Consider the following 21,822-nt stretch of genomic DNA (forward strand, 5'->3'; position numbering starts at 1 on the left):
GTAATTGTCAAATGGGTGATTTTGAGAATGTGGAAAACTGAATCTGTGCCCAAATTTGGTATGTGGGGTAGAGATCATGTAAACATGCTTGCTTAGGAGAGATTGAGATAAATCAATAATGATAAATCTGAGATATTTGACATAACATGGAGACATATATATTAAAACACCTTAATGCATTTTACGAAATGCAAGCATAACCAATGACCCCTGTCAATAACATAAAGATTGGGTGTAATTGATATCAACTATACATAATGTATTTATGTGCCCAAACTATTATTTGACAATAAAACTATAGTCAGGATAATGCATGTTACTGGTAATATAAGAACAATGTTACTTTATAATTACTTTTATGTATGCATTACCTGACCCGCTAAATAAATCAAATCTCTTTTATTGTCACATCGTCAGTAACACATGTACTATGATGAGTGAAAAAGCTTAGGTGCTGGCACCCGACAGTGCAAAATACAACAACATCCTCTAAAAAACAAAACAATTTATAATTAGCAATGTTGACAATAATACTGTACTTAAAGACCCTAAATATGTGAAAGACAAAAAACATGTTAAGAAAAACACACATTACACACATGTAGGCACAGATAGACAAGTACACAGTCAAAAAAAAGGGTGTACACATATGTTGACTGTTGGTGGAACATTATTGTAGGCAATATTGTTTTAAGTAGGGATTGGTTAAGGTGCTGTGCATGCTACATCTTAAAGGGGGGTTTGGAAAAAGTTTGTGTGAGGTGTGTTAAGTGTTCATCATCCTCACAGTCTGTGGGCCTGATTGCTTTTTGTTTTTTTTTTTTTTTCTTCTATATTTTGTTGTAGTTTTATAAAATGCAAAAAGCATTTACAATTTAAGTCAGAATTATTAGCCCCCCTTTGAATTTTTTTTCTCTTTTTTAAATATTTCCCAAATTATGTTTAAGAGAGCAAGGATATTTTCACAGTAAGTCTGATAATACTCTGGAGAAAGTCTTATTTGTTTTATTTGGACTAAAATAAAGCATTTTTTTTAATTTTTTAAACACCATTTTAAGGACAAAATTATTAGCCCCTTTCAGCCATTTTTTTCGATAGTCTACAGAGCAAACCATCGTTATACAATAACTTTCCTAATTACCCTAACCTGCCTATTTAACCTGATTAACCTAGTTAAGTCTTTAAATGTCACTTTAAGCTAAACTAGTAAAATAAGTCAGTTATTAGAAATTAGTTATTAAAAATATTATGTTTAAAAATTTGTTGAATAAATCTTCTGTCTGTTAAACAAAAATTGGGTAAAAAAATAAACAGGGGGCTAATAATTCTAATTGAAACACACACACATACATAGAGAGAGAGAGAGAGAGAGAGAGAGAGAGAGAGAGAGAGAGAGAGAGAGAGAGAGAGAAGAAGAATATACTGTATTCTGAAGACAGTTGAAACGTGTCATCATTGACTTCTATAGTATTTGTTTTTCTTACTAAAGGAAATTTTATTTTGGTTGATTTCATTGGCCCATGAACATTTCCTGCTTGCTATCAAAGTATTTCATAACTGTACCAAGAGACAATTCAACCATAACTAAATGTTAATAATTCTCAGAAGCTATAGAAATTAGAAATGTAAAACAGGAAATATGTTGGTACCATTGCTTTTGTTTACATCCCTCAAAATATTCTATATAAGTCAATGGTTAGAGGCTTTCAGTTTTCAAAAGAAGAAAGAAATAACATTTGTAACCATTTGAGAGTGAATAAATATTGAACAAATGTTCACTTTTGTCTGACCTAACCCTTTAACAGTAAGTATAGTTTTTGTATGAAATCTATATCATAGATTATATATGTACAATTTTCCTATTAGATTCTATATGAATCTATCTTACTTTGAGAATTCTAATCCATCACAGCTAAATACAGTCTTCAATAAAACAAAACAAACATATTTCTTCTTATGTTCCTTTAAACCTGCGCACTCACCACTTTTCCAGTGTTTACATTTAGGTACACGATATGATAAAAGGATAACCGACGATAAGCAGGGTCAACAGTGATGAGGGTGTAGTCTGTATCTGTATACAGCAAATACCTGTACTGAACAGGTTATTTCTTCAACAGTTCCATATTAGGAGTTCCTTGGCCACACCTAAGGGGCGTGACGTACGTGACGACGATTCCTGTTGACATGCTTTTGGGCGTCACTGACAGCATGGCAGTGAATCAGAAAGCAAAACGCAGGCTGATGTGGCTCGAGATCACAAGGCTGGGATCTCGAACTCTTTAGCGAGGATTTTATATCACATCTGGATAATTTAAATACCCTCACGGACAAACAGGGTAAGACAGCCGCATAGCTAATATGGCAAACAATTCCCACCCCTACATCACACAAACACACACTCTTCCACGCTGACAGAACCAGTCGGGTTTGCCAATGTATTCTTTGTTGTTGTGTGTGTTTAACTCAATATGTGAGTCGTGAGGGAAATTTCATTGGACAGACAGAATGAGCAGTGCTTTAAGCTATATGATTATACGTAGGATATATGAGGTTAAATTGAACTGTTTCCATGAGGATAAATAATTGAAAATAAAACATATTTACTCCGCTCTTTGTTGTTTCTGTAAAACAGTATGATTTCTGTTTTCTTATGGGAGATTTTAGGAGCTGATTACATTCACGTTTTTAAAGGGAATGTTGACTAAATGTGTATTCTTCCCATAATTCTGTTTTCACTTGTGGGTAAAGTATCCGTTTTAGAAGTTGTCAGGTGGCATATATCTTGTGATAGGTTCCTCGCTGGTCATGTCTTTGGGTGCACAGATTTCACAGCTTATCAGTTTTATATTGTTTAATATTTCTGGAAATCAATTCAAGACGCCACTTTTTGGGGTTCACAGTCTTGCGCAATCCAGTTCCAGCTTGTTCTTTGGCGCCTCTAGCGTCTAAAGTAGATCGAAAGACTTTAAGGATTTTATGAAAAATGTATCTGTAATTACATTTCCTACATATAATTTTGTTTATAGGCCATTTCAATGTGCTCATGTCATTGGCCAATGAACATTTCCTGCTTGTTATCAAATAATTTCATATCAAACAACCGGCAATTCAATCATAACTTAATGTTAAAATAGCTATCACAACATTTTTTTTAGCAATATGTGATGCTTTTTGGACTCTCGGAAGCTAAAGATATTAAAAATGTAAAACAGGAAATACCCTGGGACCATTGTTTTTGTTTACATCCCTCAAAATGGTCTATACTAATGATTTGTACACATATCATAGATAAATGTATGCATGCTTTTTAAACAGTAATGCATTTTCTTTGCTAAGTGACTGAAGTTCAATTGTTTTTACATTTTTAGTAGATTTGTGTGTGTGTGTGTGTGTGTGTGTGTGTGTGTGTGTGTGTGTGTGTGTGTGTGTGTGTGTGTGTGTGTGTGTGTGTGTGTGTTTATTTTAGGCATGGGCTGGTATAAGATTCTGACTGCATGATAACCTTGGATAAAAATATCACAGTATCATGGTTTCACGTAATTGTAATTACTGCTCTAAAATATATTTGTTTTAACCTTCATGTTGTGTTTGGGTCAATTCTGACCGATTTACAGTAACTTAAAACACTCTTAAAAATTGTGCTTTCCATCTAATTGCCTCAAGGCCTTACCATATCCTCCACACTATGCACTTGAACATATTAAATTAATGATCACATTTTTCATTGAATTTTGAGGGTTTTAGTCAACCTTGTTATGTATCCAGACTATATTCATCCATCAGACCGAAAATATCCCCATGTACTGTACACGACCCCAACACACTTACTATTTGTATTTTAATTTTTCACTGCAGTTATTTTATGTCTAATTCTATAAACTTATGTTAGGGAAATTGTGAACAGCTAAAGAATGTTGAATAAATATTTGGTTTTGAAAAGTGTTTTTCGTCAATTACTTAAAGAGCAGTTAAAACCGACTAAACAATTTTGACCAGGAACACTAAAGTAATTAGCGGGAGGTAAACACGATAGGAGGGTTAAATTTCTGAGTAAAAAACTAAAACTTCTAAAACTAAACGTTTTGAACACAAGCCATTTTATTTTGAGAAGCATTTAAAATATTTTGGAGCAGTAAACATGTCAGGCTGAATAATGAAAATGAATCATTGACTCCTGCTGTCTTCATTTGTTTCAAAAACAAATATTTCAATAAAATTAAAAACAGCATCATATTTTCTGCTAGAGATACTGTTGCCCTAAAAAAACCTTGACTTCTTTTTTTGGTTTACAGGTACTATGGTAGTATCGCGATACTATGGCCCGTGGTGCCACTGTAGTTTGTAAACGGTAGTATCGTCAATAATGGTTTTACTACAATAGATATTGTTGCATATGGAAAAGTCACTAACATGCGCACATGTTTGTGCAACAATAAACCATTTTATTTGAATAATCTGTGGAGCCTTTTGAGGTTGCAAAACTGTGTAGAATTCGCGCCTGTTATGGTAGCCTATTGTACGTTTTCTAACGCTTTGTTAATTTCTGTTCCTGTTAATATGCTTTGTTTGCGACCGCAACACTCTCTTTAAAAGAACAACTCACAAAGTAAAATTTTTAATTACTTTTAAATTTTTAAATTTTTACCTGATAACACTGAATACAAAAATAGAAGAAAAAACCCAAAATAGCAACAGGAAATAGGATTTTTTTTTCTTTTGTAACAAATTTCATTCGGCATAATTTTTATCTTTATTTTAATGTATTTTTTTATTTGTCAGTTATCTACATAAAAAACAAAAAGAATCAAAAAGTTTTAGGTGAAGTGGGGTGCAAATAATACTTTTTGGCCTTAAAGGAATTATGAATTACATTCAAGTAGGCCTATAATAACATAAAATATAGTATTTCTGACAATTTTCTTTATACAATTATCTTTAATTACAGTATTGCAATACTACAGTATTTGGAATCATGATACCTTAGCCAGTATAGTATCGTAGCATTAATTTATGGTATTGTGACAACCCTACTCCAAATCGTGGCATGCTTTGAAAATGGTTATCGGCACATGCGTAGTTTATTGGGGGGGGGGGGGGGGGGGGGGGGGTGGGCTAATAATTGAGGGGAGCTGATAATTCTGACTTCAACTGTTTATCAGCAGGAGTTTATCAGATACAACTTTACTGTTGGTTATCAGAAACAAACAAATGCTTTTTATTTGTTTATTATTTGTTTTGGGTATAATTACTGATGAATCCTTCAAATTTGGCTTACTTATAACTATTTAGGTTTCTTTAAAACTCAGTGTACATTCATATTATCAGTATTTCCAGTACATTAATTCAGGTACAGAGTGTACAACATAATTAATGATAAGAAAGGTCAACGGTAATGAGGGTGTGGTGAACGAACTTAGGTTTTAATCCACAGACTTCAACAGCATTTCTGCTGGATCTCAGTAGATATATATTTGATAAAACTCCTCCGAATGCCTCTGGATTTGGTAACAAGAGGCTGTTTGTTCATGCAGCGTTGTGCAAGAGGACAGATGCTTGGTTTGACTGCTCTGAATCAATAATTGCTCTTGGTACAGAGTGGCAGTATTCTTGTATTTGTGTATGTGTGTTCACACCCAGTGATTTTAATCATGGTGTTAAGTGAAATGGACTGGCTGATGATTATTATTGATTTAGGAAGCTGTCGGGATACATATTTTTTCAGTTATCCTGCTTCTAGGACTGTCACATGCTTGACAGTCTGTCATTTAAGGATCATTGAAGATCAGTGATGTAGAAAGATGGTAAACTAATACCTGGAACGTTTATTTGTCTTCTTGGAAAAGCTTGTATGCGTACTGTACAGTCAGTATCATTTATGTGTGAGTCAGAAACAGAAATGGCTTTTATATATTATAATGTGCCCTGTTTAATTGTATTTCAAATTTTACAGTGAAATATTATGACTATATATGTTGTTGTTTTTTAACTTGAGAGGACATAATTGACATTTATTGTAACAAAATTTTATATGAATGATCTTGACTTACAGCTAAATTAATTAGACTCTGTTTGAGGATCACATTGCAGCAGTGCAAAATAATTAATTACCATTTTTAAAATATGTCCTATACAAACCACTAGGCTTAACTAATTTGTCAGCAAAAGACGTTTTTTAATCATCTAAAATTGTATTAATTTGCTCCTTTAATTTCTTTCTATTATTATTTTTTAAGAATTTAGGTCAGAATAAAGTTTCATTATTATTCATATTACAGTAAGTGACAAGGGAACATTGTGGACATTTAATTTTCACCACAGTTACTGAAAATATTGAAGCAGCCACTTTATATGCATTTGATATGCTTTCTATGTATATAAAATAATTAATTTATTCATTTTCCTTCGGCTCAGTCCCTTTATTTATCAGTCGACACAGCAGAATGAACCGCCAACTTATTCAGCATATGTTTTATTCAGCAGATAACCCTCCAACCACAACTTAGTACTGGGAAACAACTATACAGTTTTGCTTTAACACACATACAGTACGGCCAATTTAGCTTGTTCAATTCACTTTTATCGCATGTCTTTGGACTGTGGGGGAAATCAGAGCACATGTAAACTTCACACAGAAATGCCAACTGACCCAGCTGGGGCTCGAACCAGTGACCTTCTTGGTGTGAGCTGACACTGCTAACCACTGAGCCACTGTGCTGCCCCATATATAAAATCACCATTGTAAATGTAATTTTACGCATGCAACAAATACCTTTGACCCATGTATTACTCGTTGAACATTTAAAAAAAAAAAGCCCATAATAACAATCTACTTATATTCCTTCTTTTTGTTTGTAACCCAAAAGCTGGTGTGAAAAATCTCAGCATGGTTTAGAAATGTTAGTTCATTTCAGTTTCCTGTTCTGCCAGTACAGTAGGTCTAACACGCATCATAATAAGGGTGCTTGTTTATAATGTAGTTCAGCTTGTTCGCGTTATCAGATCTTGCCTATCTGTGTGCACAACTGCACATTACAAGTCCTTTGCCCTGATGATAGATGTGGACATTTATACTTGGTCCTTGGTGATGCACAAACAACAGAAGTTTTGTAAATATTCTTCAGTTTCTTCCTCGGACTGATTATTAGTTTGTGCTTCGTAAAACTTCTCAATGTCAGGAGCTATTATTTTCAATTAGTCATATGTATTTATTTATTTATTTATTTATTTATTTATTTATTTATTTATATTTAGACTTAGTCCTGATAGCCGTTGACTAGCAATTGAAATTTGGAATCACCATCATCCATAATTTGAGCTAAATATATCTACTTTATAATACGGAAATCATTTATCAGCATGTTTTTAAGATAAAGAAGTTCTCTACCAATTTAAGATCACATAAATGAAGTCACTATTGTTGTAATCACTCTTATGTTAATAACATGCATATATGGACAATAAATATTATTATTATATGTTATGGTTTTGTGAATAATATGCTATTATAATGCTAATAATGTTTATTGTATATTATTATATGTTATTTATTTAATAATTTTGACGACTCAAATTCTGAAAACCATTAAAAATAGAAATACACTTGTAAGACTGCATGCTACTTTTATTACATTACCTTTTATCTGTCAAAATCAAGTGCAAATGCAGATTTAAATCACCCCAGCACAGTGATGACATTTCAGACATTCTTTGAACTGATAACAGAGGTTACACACAGTCACCGATAAGAAAGTGGCTTGTGTGTGTGTGTGTGTTTGTTAGAAATGCTGCCCTTTAGCACTCCAGAATCAGCAGAATTGAACACTCAGTGTTCTCAGATACATGTTATACTGATTGAACTCAGACCTTTGGAGTCAGAGAGACAGAGAGATTGATAGTGAATAACTTTACAATATGAAACTGTGAGTGTCTGCTTGTTCTGCTGCATTTTTTTGGATTAGGGATGTGGAAAACTTCATGTTTTCAAAACCAGCTTGTCTGGATGATTAGTTGACTAGTGGTTTTTAAAGATACTCCACCCCAAAAAGAAAAGCGAGACGTCTCACACTCATCCTCCTATTATAAACCTGTATTACTGACTTTTTAATTGGGAACTTAAATTTTGTAACCTATTGGTTTCCATTGTGTGATGGTGAGTAAGAGTGAAGTTTCTCTATTTTTGTGATATAGCACTTTATGGAATCTCTGTGTAGTTTGGTTGGTTTTTGGTGTTTGCATCACACAGCTAGACAGATTGCAACAGAATGGAACAGAAATCATGGGACATGACACGTGTGTTTTTTTTTTTGTTTTGTTTTTTTGTGCAACTTTTATAACTTCCCTGCAAAAAGAAGAACCATCACAGTGATTTTAGCTCACTTTTTATTTTAATTTCTTACTAGTCCCTGATTCATCAGGAGTCAGCAGTCTCACCACCGCAGTTACTCTGGCATATGTTTTACATGGCGGATGCCCTTCCAACCACAACCCAACAGTAACTTGTGATGGGAAACACCCAAACACGCATTCATTCATACCCAGCACCCGGAAAGAAACCTACGCTGATTTTTTTGCTGTCAGGCGACAGTGCTTATTTAATTTAATTTAATTTAATTTAATTTTATTTAATTTAATTTAATTTAATTTTATTTTATTTTATTTTATTTTATTTTATTTTATTTTATTTTATTTTATTATTTATTTTTTATTTTATTTTTTTTTAATTTTTTTTAGCTTATTTAATTTAATTGAATATTATTTTATTTTTAGCTTATTTAATTAAATTTATTTTAGCTAATTTTATTTTATTTTATTCTATTTTGTAAACTGTAAAAAAAAAAAAGCTATTTTATAGTCAAATCTAAGGTGAAAACACAAGAACATCACAATAAATCTTGTTCACTTTTTTATTTATTTCTTTTTAACAACTTTTATACATTAACTGAAAAACAAAACACCACTGCTAAAAATAAAAACATCACCGGAGTTCAATGCAATTTCCTTATATTTTTAGACTGCCTAACATCTGATACGGAAAATATGAATAAAAAATAAATAAAAACATCACTGCTAAAAAAAATATTAAAAACAAGTTAAAAAATTGTTCTTAGACATTGCAAATATGGAACTGTCTGTGGCAAGGATACATAGCACTTCTACATAAACTACCTCATGGATATATGATAAAAAATGTGCTATTGGGATTTTTTTTTTCTTTCATTTTATTTAACCTATGTGTTAAAATCCAATGTATTATATCTTTATTAAAAGTGTTCTTGTAAGAAGTTAAATGCAGAGGTAAATTTATGTATTTACTTTAGTTATATGTTTATATTTATTGTAACTTTTTCTTTTTCATCTTTTTTATAAAATCTTTTTTTATTTTATATTTTTATTATTTATTTATTATTATTGTTGTTGTTGTTTTTGTTGTTATTATTATTCTTTTTTTCTTGTTTTTGGCTCTGATTTGTTTTCTTTTTTGTTTAATTATTTCTCCAGGGGTGGGGTGGGGTGTTAATAGAAAATGCAGTTGGTTGCTATTCTAGTCTATAACAATGTATGCTAGATTATTTCCAACTTTTAAAAATGTATGCTAGATTATTCCTCTTTTTGTTCAATAAAAATTTTATCTCAAAAATCAAAAACCTAAAAGATGTCAGTTCTATACATTTAAATTTTCATATTTTATATCAAATAATAATAATTTTAAGCAGTCAATATTTATCTGTTTCTGATTCTCCATTTATCCTTATAAGTCAAGTTTAAAATCCTGTCTGTGTGCGCAGGTATGCCGAGCTCCAGGTGCACCGGTGTGGAGGGCTGGAGCAGTAAGCAGGTTGCAGTGTGGCTCAGAGAGCAGGGTTTTCGTGAATATGTGGATCTGTTATGCTCTAAACACCGTCTGGATGGCCCCAGCCTGCTGTGTCTTACCGAGAAGGACCTGCGCTCTCCTCCCCTGGAGCTGAAGGTGCTGGGTGACATAAAGAGACTATCACTGGCCATACGAAGACTACAAAAACACTACACTACCCTCACACACTCAGACTCCAGTGCACTGTCTAAAATAGACACTGGAGGAACAGAGCAGACCCTGTCCAATGGGTATTTAGAGCGAGCATCAATAGACCATCAACACTGTAACGGGACGGTTGCTACAGTCGGCGGAGATCATAGTTACTCCAATGGGAAGCGGAAGTCGCATTGTGGCCGCTTGGATCCAGAGTATTGGAAAACTGCACTCGGTGCTCTTTACGCCATGATGGTGTGCGGAGTGACATCATTCGTCATGGTGTTGGTGCACGAGCGGGTTCCTGATATGAGGACATACCCACCGCTTCCTGATATATTTCTGGATAGGTGAGGAAGAATTGGGGGGGATAGGTTGGTGCATTGGTTCATTGAATGTGTTGAGTGATATGTGTTGTGTAAATAGCGTAATTGTTTCTTGATAATCTCATTCAACATTTTCTAATAGAAAAAATTCAGTACGTAAAATATGTATGTAAAATATACACTATATTGTTTGATTATTTATAAGCTAAATTTACAAATGTATTTTTGTAACTGCCCACTAATGCAACTATCAATTTAAAACAATATTCCAAACCAATTTATTTTCAAAAATGTTTGTCAAAATAAAGGTTTCTTTGATCAAACTAGGTGATTTCATTGCAAATTTATTATTAGATTTTGGAATTAAACAACTGAGATTTTAATTAGATCATGAATTATTATCCATACATACTCATAAGAATTTGAAAAGTAGATTAAAAATAAACAAAATAAATAGTTGATGCTAAAATAAATTCATTCATTAATTTTCTTTTCGGCTTAGTGCCTATATTCATCAGGGGTTGCCAGAGCGGAATGAATCGCCAAATTAGCCAGCATATGTTTTACGCAGCGGATGCCCTTCCAGCTGCAACCCAGTACTGGGAAACACCTATACACTCTTGCGTTCACACACATAAACTACAGCCAATTTAGTTTAATTAATTCACCTATACTGTATGTCTTTGGACTGTGGGGGAAACTGGAGCACCTGGAGGACACCCACACAAACACGGGGAGAACATGCAAACTACACACAGAAATGCCAACTGACCCAGCTAGGGCTTAAACCAGCAACCTTCTTGCTGTGAGTTGAAAGTGCTAACCACTGAGTCACCGTGCTGCCCAGTATTAATATCGTTGTAATTTTAATCTGAAATTTGTTTTATTTTAAGATTTTCTATTAGAAAAATTCAGTAATCAAACTTTTTTCAAAACATACGAATTTTATGTAAAATGTATGTTGCTTTATTATTTACTACATATGTTTTCAAATGTATATTTGTTACAGCATATTAATGCAACCATTAATTTAATAACAATAATCCAGACAAATTTACAATTTTCTATTTAAAATGTTAGCCATCCATCTGCTTGGCAACAGAGGTTAAAATGATGGTTCCACTGACCAAATTGGGTGATTTCAGAGCAAATTTAGTATTAGATTTTGTAATTACATAAATGAGATTTTAAGTATAGTATTTCCTCCGGGTGCTCCGGTTTTCCCCACAAGTCCAAAGACATGCGCTGAATTGGGTAAGCTAAATTGGCACATATTCTAGCTGCAAAGGCATCCGCTGCGTAAAACATATGCTGGATAAGTTGGTGGTTCATTCTGCTGTGGCGACCTCAGATTAATAAAGGGACTAAGTCAAAAAGAAAATAATGAATGACTACACACAATAACTAACCACTTATTTAAATTTTGAATAAATATTGAAAAATGTAACACATTTTTTTTACATGTAATAAGGCCGCTTTAATAAACAGAATCGTTTAAAAAAAAAAAACATGAAAAAAATTGACCCCAAACATTTGAATGGTGTAAATATTGCTTTATTACTTACTATTATTACTGCCCATTAATACAACTCCGTTTAAAATGTTAGTCATAGTCTTGAATCTGCTCAGCAACAAGAGGTTAACATGAGATTTTCTCTGACCATACAGATTTCAGAGCAATTTTATGACTAGATTTTAGAACTAAACAAATGATATTTTAATTATAGATCACAAATTATTATGCATACATGCATTAAAAAAGCAACAAAAAACTTATAAAAACCAAAAAAAAAATTGTTTAAAACTGCAATAATTTTTTATTAAAAATAAATATTTGTCAATGAAACAAATATTTATAAATATTTAGTAGAGCAGTAATTAAAATTCGATTCGCACTCAGATATGCAGGGTATATAGCATTTGAAAAATGTATATGATAAATCAAAGGCCACAAAGTGCAAAACTGAGCAGAAAGCTCTTCCTAAGTGCAAAGTTCAAAGTTCTTTCTCACTTGTCTTGCACTTTGCATGTTTGGAGTCCTCTGATATAGCATAAACAATTTTCCAGGTGCTTTATACCCTGCATATCCAACGCAGCCTCACGGCAATTCTTAACTTTTTGCTTTAGTGGCTAATTTGTATGAGTTCATTTGATCTAATTCCTACAATTTAGTACGATTTGCTCATTACCCAATGACAGTTGGGGTCAGGGTGGGGTTAGGTGCCATGCCTCCCTTTTAAAATTGTACATTTTCGTAAAACTGAACTCGTACGAGTTCATATAAATCAGCCTCTAAACTGACAAAACGTAAAATACTTGCGTTTCCTCGTGAGATCAGACAGGCATATCTGTGTGCAGATTTTTATTACTTCCGTATTTCATCTTACATCTTTTCTTCATAGTTCATGGACAAGCTATATATATCATGTTCATCATCTGAATAACTTTTTAACTATTATCATTAAATATGCAATAGCAGATCATTCTGTGATACCATAGCAGCAACTGTTTGTCTTGCCTCTTAGTGATGTCTATTTTGCTGCTGAATCTGAAAGTATGTGAAAATACCACATTTAATATTGTTTTTAGTCCACTTCATGACCTTACTTAAGAGTTTAATCTATTTCTTCTTTGAGATAAATCTGCGGTTGTGTGATGTTTAGCCATGTTAAATGTAGTTTCCACATGAGAGCGCCCCCTAGCCTTCTTCTGATATTTACTACTACTATTATTATTTCATTTTGATTTTATTTAATTATTCTAAATGCACTGTTCAACTTTGCTTTCATCTGTTTAGTTCAAATGAATGTTTTTCTGGTAATTTGGGAGTCCTAACCTTGTTATTTATGTGTCAGTGTTCCCAGGATTCCCTGGGCCTTTGCTATGGCTGAAGCGTGTGCAGTGGTATTGGGCTCCATGTTAATGCTGGTGTTGCTGATGCACAGACACAGGTAAACGATCAAATACAAACACTTAATGAAGTTTACTGTTCTCTCAAAACTGTTCTGTTTTGAGAACTTGTTCTTATGACAATGCTTCTTTGCTATGCAAATATCATGCAAATGATATTGTCATGGTTGATTATCAGACAAAGAGCTTCCAGCTACGTTTCATTTGACCGTGAATGAATGTGAATGATTTTGGTTAGTTTACAAGTTGTTTTCACTCTGCTAAAAGTGTAAATATATATTTTTTTATTATTTACTTATGGTAAAAGATATATTTTCAGGTATATTTGAATAATATACATGAGAAAATGGCCCAAAATGTATACTTCATAAATTAAAATAAATTAAGATAACATAAAATAAATAATAAATAAAATAAAATAAATTATATATAATTACAAATTTTGTAAAAAATTTTGAAAATGTTCTATAAATAAATCTAAAATAAATTTGTATTTGTTTAAAATAAAAATTTTGGTCTAAAAAATGTAAGGCAAGGTACATGCTGTTTATTTGTTTTCTAAATATAAAGAAAATAGAAATGTTTCATTGCTAAGCTAAGTAAAATGCATTTACTTCCTAAATTAAATTAAAATAAAATAAATAATAAATAAAATATAAATCTAAAATTAAAATCTAAATTTTGTATATTTTTGAAAATGTACTATAAATAAGTATAAATAAATCTTATTTGTATTTGTTTAAAATAAAACATTTGGTTTTAAAAATTAAAAGCAAGGAACATACAGTTTATTTTTTTTCCAAATATTTATTTTATTTTAATTATGTATTTTTTTTAAAAGGTTGAAAATTATAAGGTTAGAAATGTGTTTATCAATTACACGGTTAGAAATGTGTTTATATTACCCTGAAAAAATAAGGTTGAATTAAGGTTGAAATTAAATATATTTTCAAATTTTACATTTTAATCTCAATTAAAATATATTTTATTGAGACTCACATTTACAATATATTTTTAGCATATTTAAACAGATTAAAGTGTATTTATATATATATGTATTTTTATAACTTCTGATCAATTTCATCATTGTGTAACTTCATTTTGTGCATTTTAGGTCTATTCTGTTTCGGAGGCTGTGTAATTTGACAGGCACCGTGTTTTTGCTGCGCTGCGTCACAATGTTTGTCACTTCCCTGTCTGTTCCTGGTCACCATCTGCAGTGCTCAGGCAAGGTGAGGAAACGACATTTATACAGAGTTATAAACAGACACATTCTGTCTTTTTCATTTTCTGCCTCTGAGGTGCATCTGTGACAGCCAGTGAAATCAGACGTGCTTTTGCCAACTCAATTTCCTGCTTGCATTTCCTGACAACACAAATGCTACACTGAATCTCTTTGTGACTGAAACAGAATTAGAGCTGAAACGTGTCATATGTAATACAGTGTATTAGGTAACATTCAGCACACAAATTAAGGAATGAAGCAAGTGTAAGGGATAACAATCATGAAGCTGTATGAAGACGGTCATTAAATATTTAGTGAAAGCTCCCTATAAATCTTATACAAACTGGGAAATATCATGTTTTTAATTTTAGTTGGGCAGATTTATTTAGGGCACTGTAATAAGTACAAAACATTCGATTATTAAATGTTTCAGTCTTCTTTGCTTATAAAATGTCAAAAAAAAAGTCATAACGCATATATTTCTGAAAAAAATAAAACCTTAAAATTAATAATATTTTGCATAGGCAATAAATCCACATACTAAACATATGCTTTTGAACCACATGCCACATACTCTAAAAACTTGAGAATGTCTTAATCTTAGCAGCAAGATTGCATTTATTTCATCAAAACACAATAAACACTTTGTGATAATTATTACAAATTATTATTATTTATATTATTATTATTAAGGTTTCTATCCTAATACATTTTAAAACATAACTTCAGTCGGACAAGATTCTCCAGAAATCATGCTAATATGCTTATTTTGTTTGCATGGCAACCGGGATATTTGTTCAGCATTCTTTAATGAATAGAAAATGGTTCAATTTTACAGTATTTATTTGTAAAAGAGAAATTATTTGTGACAAATGTTTTTTCTGTCGCTTTTGATAAATTGTATGCATCTTTGCTGAACAGGCTGCCAATTAAACGTGTTAAGGTCAAGGCGTTTACTTTAATTCTGTGGTATTATTTGATCTTCTGTGGAAATGTGATGTTAGAAGGCATGTTTGATCTACTGGTCTTGTTTACACGGATGTCTTCTTGAGAATCAAATAATAATTTGATCAGCAAGGTATCAGGGCAGTCTTCTTCTTGCTTTAAATGTAATATCAGTATATACAAACAGTTCATCTTCTTTTTCCTTCAATTCTACCATCAGTTTGCTACCTCCCACAAAAACATAGTCTTGAGGCCACAGCTTTTACATTGGCAAAATACCTCTTTAGAAAATATATGTATATAATATTAAGGGTTACAGTTTTGTTTTGATGGTCCATAATAAACATTGATCTAACTCTATCTGCTTGCACACCAATTTCCTCTGTTCATGCGCAAAGCTTCTTGCTCGCCCTTAGATATACGCTGCTCAAGTGCAGATTTTCTTGTGCGCTCTCAAATAAACACTGCTGAAGTGCGATTTATTTACTGCGATTATAATTGCTATTTAAAACAACAACAACAACTGAATGTTTCGAATGAGAAGCTGTAATATAGCCGTGGCGGGATGAATTTTGGTGTGGCGCCCCGCCATAGAGGAATGAATGTAGAGGAAACCAGAATAAATAGACAAATAGCTGCAAAGATACTTACAGTTAGTTGAATATCTAAAGTGGACTATTGAAATAAAGTGTTAACTTACTTTATTAATATAAATAAATGTATTTTTTACATTTTATGTTTGGTTCATATACTCTTAGAAATAAAGGTACAAGAGCCGTCACTGGGTGTTATTACCTTTCCAAAAGATACATATTTGTACGCAAAGAATCCACTGTGGTACTTCAAAAGTGCATGTTAGTGCCCAAATGTACCTAAAAATTACCTTTGAGGTACCATTATGGGCCATTCAGGAACAAATATGTACCTTCTGAAAAGTTACTGCCCCAGTGACGGCTCCTGTATACCTTTATTTCTGAGAGGTACTATTTTTATGACCTTCAGACATTTTGTTTACTGTAAGTAGTTTGCACTAACACTTTAGAGCAGTGATGGCCAAACTAGTGTTGACCCTTTGTAAAGTTGGCCCTTTGTATCCTTTTATTTGGCCCACCAGGGTAAAAAATGATTGGAAAGGATTGGGGAATGCCTTTAAGAGAGATTCCCATTTCTATTTTAGTTGAACCTTTTGTTTGTTTATTTGTTTGTTTGTTTGTTTGTTTGTTTGTTTGTTTGTTTGTTTGTTGAACTACAAAAAAGCTAACTAAAATTAAATGTTTCAATTAAATGTTGTAAATGAGTCAGATTTTTACCCATAAATTACCCATGGCAACTTTAATGTAATACAGTTTGCTATATTTACTTTCGGCCCACAGTTCTCAATCTGGCTTGGATTTTGGCCCTTCATAAGAAAAAAGTTTGCCACCTCTGCTTTAGAGTATAAGTACTAGAGGACTGCTATGTTAGGATGAAGATTAGTAGTAAACGTGTATGTATACTTGTAAATTACTTCTAGTCAGTAGACTGTTTGGACCACAAGAAAATAAAGTGACTGAACCTATGCTAATGACATGCTAAGTTTTACCAATTTTAAAATGAACATTTTAACCATTGCAGTCTAATTATTTCAGTGTTACAAGTTAATATTGTCACAGGGATAACAGTTTATAGGTATACTGATATCAGGTAGCGATCAAAGCAACTTGATGCTTTAAATGTTGTAGCTATTGTTACTCCAATAGGTGATGACAAATGTGCATTTAATACAGTATTTATGAGTATAATTTGTTCAAGAAATTTTTCAAACATTAATCATTCTGTAATGTAACATAAGTCTTAATTAGTTATTAAATCAGTCGTTTAAACTGGAATTTAAATACCATTTCAGTTACATTTTAATATGATCTAAAAAAAGACTGCTGCAAATATCTTTTTATCAGAACCTCTAGTAAATTACTTATTTTGCCTGTTCAGGAAAAAAAAACAATTTTCAGTCTATCCAGAAATGTGTAGTTCCAATTTGTGTCCAGTAACATCATATGTATGTGTGTTTTGCAGATATATGGTGATGCTTGGACTAAAGTGCAGCGTGCACTGGAAATCTGGAGTGGACTCGGCATGTCTTTAACTGGAGTTCATACATGTGGAGATTACATGTTCAGTGGACACACTGTGGTGCTCACCATGCTTAATTTTTTTGTCACTGAATGTAAGTACACAAACTCCGGAGAGTGTTATCCTCTTGTGAATCAGAATTATTAGCCCCCCTGAATTATTAGCCGCCCTGTTTATTTTTTTTCCCCAATTTCTGTTTAATGGAGAAGATTTTTTTTCAACACATTTCAAATCATAATAGTTTTAATAACTCATCTCTGCTAACTGATTTCTTTTATCTTTGCCATGATGACAGTAAATAATATTTTGCTAGATATTTTTCAAGACACTTCTATACAGCTTAAAGTGACATTTAAAGGCTTAGCTAGGTTAATTAGGTTAACTAGGCAGGTTAGGGTAATTAGGCAAGTTATTGTATATTGATGGTTTGTTCTGTAGACTATCGGAAAAAAAATTGCCTAAAGAGTTAAATAATTTTGACCTTAAAATGTTTTTAAAAAAAATTAAAACTGTTTTAATTCTAGCCAAAACATAACAAATAAGAAATATAGTTTTTAAAAAAAATATTATCAGACATACTGTGAAAATTTCCTTGCTCCGTTAAACATCATTTTAAAAAAGAAAAAAATTCAAAGGGGGCTAATAAATCTGACTTCAACTGTATCTAATATAGAGTTTAAAAAATGTATTCAATAAATGAATTATGTGACTGATTGTAAGATTTTCAAAATACATTCTTGGTCTCTTGAATGTATTTTGGCTTTTATGTCAGGAGATTAATGTAAACATGGCTCACTATATACAGTCTTAATGATTAGGTTTAAGTGGTATTTGTAAGGAATTGGATGCAAGCAGACAATGGCTGTTTGTAAACATACTGTACAGTGTCGCCTGTTGTTAAAAACTAAGCTCAGAAACGATTCAAGAGAATATTATGTATTGTATTTTAAAAATCTCGCAATCCAAGCAGAATCAATTCCTCAAATTATACAATTCTACTGTATATAGGAAATCCCCACAGTCATTTCCCACACTCCCAGAGGAAATGGTAAATAATTGTACTGAAGCAGACACAAAGTTCTTCAAAATACTTTTATATCATTTGCTCACTATTTACTCGCTCTTTAAGAGGTTCCAATCCTTATGAGTTCTTAAAACCTGTAACCGTTGACTTCCATAGTATTGTTTTTTTCCTACTATGAAATTCAATGGTTACAGGTTTTCAGCTTTCTTCAAAAGATCTGCTTTTGGAAAACATTTAGAACCACTTGAGTGTTTATGTAGTGAGTAAATTTTCATTTTTGGATGAACTATGCTTTTAAGCATGTGTAGATGACTTGAGTTAAAGTAAAAAAAATAAATCAATAAAGTAACCCAATGTCAGCAATGTGATTGGTCAGCTCGTCTGTCAATCAAACTCCCAGTAAAGGGTCAGTTGCATTATATTTCAAATGTTATGGATAGCTCACCAAAAACTAAAAACTGTCTCATCATTTCTTCTCTCTCATGTGATTTTTAAACCTTTGAGTTTCTTCTGTTAAGCTCAAAAGAAGATATTTTGAAGAAGAGTGGTGGCTAGCACCCAATCTACATCCGTAGTAGAAAAAACAAAATGGAAGTCAATGGTTGTCTCAAACTCAAACAGGACTTAAACAAGTGAAAGATGAGTAAATGATGACAGAATTTTCGTTTTTTGTGAACAATCCCTTTAAAGGTCAATATCATTTATTTTTTTAGTGTGATCAGTTGCTTTATGTAAACTTTCAGACACGCCACGTAACTGGAACTTCATCCACACCATGTCATGGGTGCTGAACCTGTTTGGTATCTTCTTCATCCTGGCAGCTCATGAACATTACTCCATCGACGTCTTCATCGCCTTCTACATCACCACCCGACTCTTCCTGTATTACCACACGCTGGCCAACACACAGGCCTATCAGCACAGCCGAAGAGCACGTGTCTGGTTCCCGCTCTTCTCCTTCTTCGAGTGCAACGTGTTGGGACCCGTTCCAAATGAATACTGCTGGCCTTTCCCCACACCTTCCTTCATCAACATATTGCTAGGATAGAGACGCAGTCTTGGGGGAAATTATTTATTTTTTTTATATTTATTGCTGTTGTTTACTTTCTTCCAAAATCTTTAACTGTAAATCAGAGCAGTTGGTTTTGTCGACTTGCACTTTTTATAATTACACCTCTAAATGCCAAACAACAAAGAACATCTTTAATTTTTCTTTGATACCTCATTATTCAGAAAAATAATTAGTGTTTAATGTTTTGAGTATGTCTATAATTGCAGATTTGTTACACTAACGGTATTTCAACTCCTGATCATTTTACAGTATGTTTAACAGAGAGAAGTGCTAATATACTTTGAGTCTTTATTAATTAATGCTGCCTATTCTATTCTTGACATGTCTAATGGTGCATATTTAAAGTCTTACAGCCACAGAGATATAAAACATATCTTTTGCTAACACATTCTTTGACACTTTGTATTGATGTACATTAATATTATTTTTTGTAAGTGATTCCGGGAGTATTTTGTAATGTTTTGTCAATATTTGTATTGAAGACTTTTTAAATCGATTGAATTGTTTAAAGGGAGATATTATACAGCTATTTCATTCATGTGTACGATTCATGTTTGTGCAATTGACATCTGTGAATGTAGCATTCTGTAACACTGTTGTTGTTTTTTTTTAATGTAACTGAAGGCTATGTGAGGTCTTAGAAATTGGGGTATACCTGGAGAATTCTTGAACTAGAATAATAAAAGTTTATTAAATATTTATTAAAATGTGTGCTTTTATGTGGCAAGAGTTATGACAATTACACAGTGCCCTGTATATTAGCTTAAGACCATTTCTGTTTATATAGTTAGGTGTGATGTAAAAAGTGTCGCTTTGAAAATACAGAACAGTTTGATTAGAGATTAACTGATTTAACTGTTCAACCAGTCTGCATATGTTTGTCAGACAAACCCACTCTAACTAAAAAGCACTCGATCCGCGTTACAGATACAGTCTTGCATTTTTTCAGCACCGAGATAATTACGATGGTTTATTTATGTTTACTTAAGTACAAATATGTTTATTTGAAATGGCCAATTTATCTTTATTAACTTCACATGTATGTTTATTATCAAAGTGTAGGATTTTATGTGTTCCCCAGTTTGTACATGGGCTATCAGCAGCTGTGGGATTTCAGTGTTAATTTGTTTTTTATACATTACACTAGGAACTAGTGTACTTTTGCAATAAATCGTTTTTATTTTTTTCCTCATTAACCTCTTACTGTTCATATTGCCTATAGAATAAAATATGGTCTGATAACAGTTTTTTTTTTTTTTTTTTTTTTTAGTAAGATATTTTAGTTGTGAATGAAAATTAGGGCTACTTTATTTCACCAAATGTATTGATTAACTTAACTGCAGTTTTAAAATCATTAGTAGTTTTTTTATTATTATGCAAGAAAGAACATTTACAAAGATACAGTAAGAACAAAGGTTTAAATAAATAAAATTCCAGCAAATTAAACAAGTTTAAATGATTTACACCAAGAAAGAGTTTTCCATGCAATATAAATGTTAGAGTCTTTTAAAGAGTTCACATATAAATCAAAGTCCTTTCTAAAATAAAATTAAGGGTGTTTCTTTGAAAATGTACATTTATGGATGTCAAATGTAGCCAAAAAAAGCTAATTAATAATAAATTTACAATGAGAAGGAGCTACATTCAGAGAGTAACCAAAGAATACAATTTTTGGGAAATATACAAAAGTTTGGAAATAAGACTTTTTTTTAATAAAATCGGTTAACCCAAAGTTAACACCCCCCCATCATCATATAGAGTTAAAAATGTATGAGTAAAAAATGACCATTTAGGGGAAATATTGTTATCAAATTTAGCTAGTTTGGCATTTATTGAGTAGCAATTATGAATGATTTTGATTTAGACTTCAACAGCTTTATGACATAAAAATATTTTTTTTTTGAAGAAGAAGCCAAACTGTTCTCAATCTATGTTATCATATATATTATTAAATAGTAGTTTACATCTGGAAAATGTTGACATTGTTATACATTAAACATTATAAATTAAAGATTGTGGTCATTTTCAAGTGGTCACTCCTGTTATGATTCAGCTAAAGAAACCAATAAATAAATAATAAAGAAAAGAGATTTTTTTTATGTATTAGTGCCAAGGCATACAAAATGAGGTGACATGATCAAACACAGCCTTAAAGAATTAATTAATTGCTGTGGAAAATGTCCTTACCTTCCCATGCTC

The 21,822-nt window shown here is 32.1% G+C and overlaps 2 protein-coding genes across 5 annotated transcripts in view; one reads left to right on the forward strand and one right to left on the reverse strand.

The window, feature by feature from the left end:
* Positions 1–21,822, reverse strand: part of sh3pxd2ab (SH3 and PX domains 2Ab) — a 118,509-nt gene that overhangs the window by 29,809 nt on the left and 66,878 nt on the right. The window contains exon 1 of one of the 2 annotated variants that reach the window (XM_073928448.1): positions 1,983–2,140. The exons of the other annotated variant lie outside the window; for it this stretch is intronic. The gene's annotated coding sequence lies outside the window, so the exon portion shown is untranslated. Of the gene's footprint in view, positions 1–1,982; positions 2,141–21,822 lie in introns of those variants that run through there. 2 annotated transcript variants of the gene reach the window in all.
* samd8 (sterile alpha motif domain containing 8) lies at positions 2,220–20,865 on the forward strand. Of its 3 annotated transcripts, none has more exons than XM_017351591.4 (6): positions 2,220–2,339; positions 9,789–10,359; positions 13,191–13,286; positions 14,360–14,477; positions 17,471–17,621; positions 19,373–20,330. In XM_017351591.4, the coding sequence occupies exons 2-6, from the start codon at positions 9,791–9,793 to the stop codon at positions 19,597–19,599; spliced, it is 1,161 nt and encodes a 386-aa protein (XP_017207080.2). In that variant the 5' UTR covers positions 2,220–2,339; positions 9,789–9,790; the 3' UTR covers positions 19,600–20,330.

Source organism: Danio rerio, chromosome 17 (genome assembly GCF_049306965.1).
Source record: "Danio rerio strain Tuebingen ecotype United States chromosome 17, GRCz12tu, whole genome shotgun sequence".
Lineage (NCBI taxonomy): Eukaryota > Metazoa > Chordata > Actinopteri > Cypriniformes > Danionidae > Danio > Danio rerio.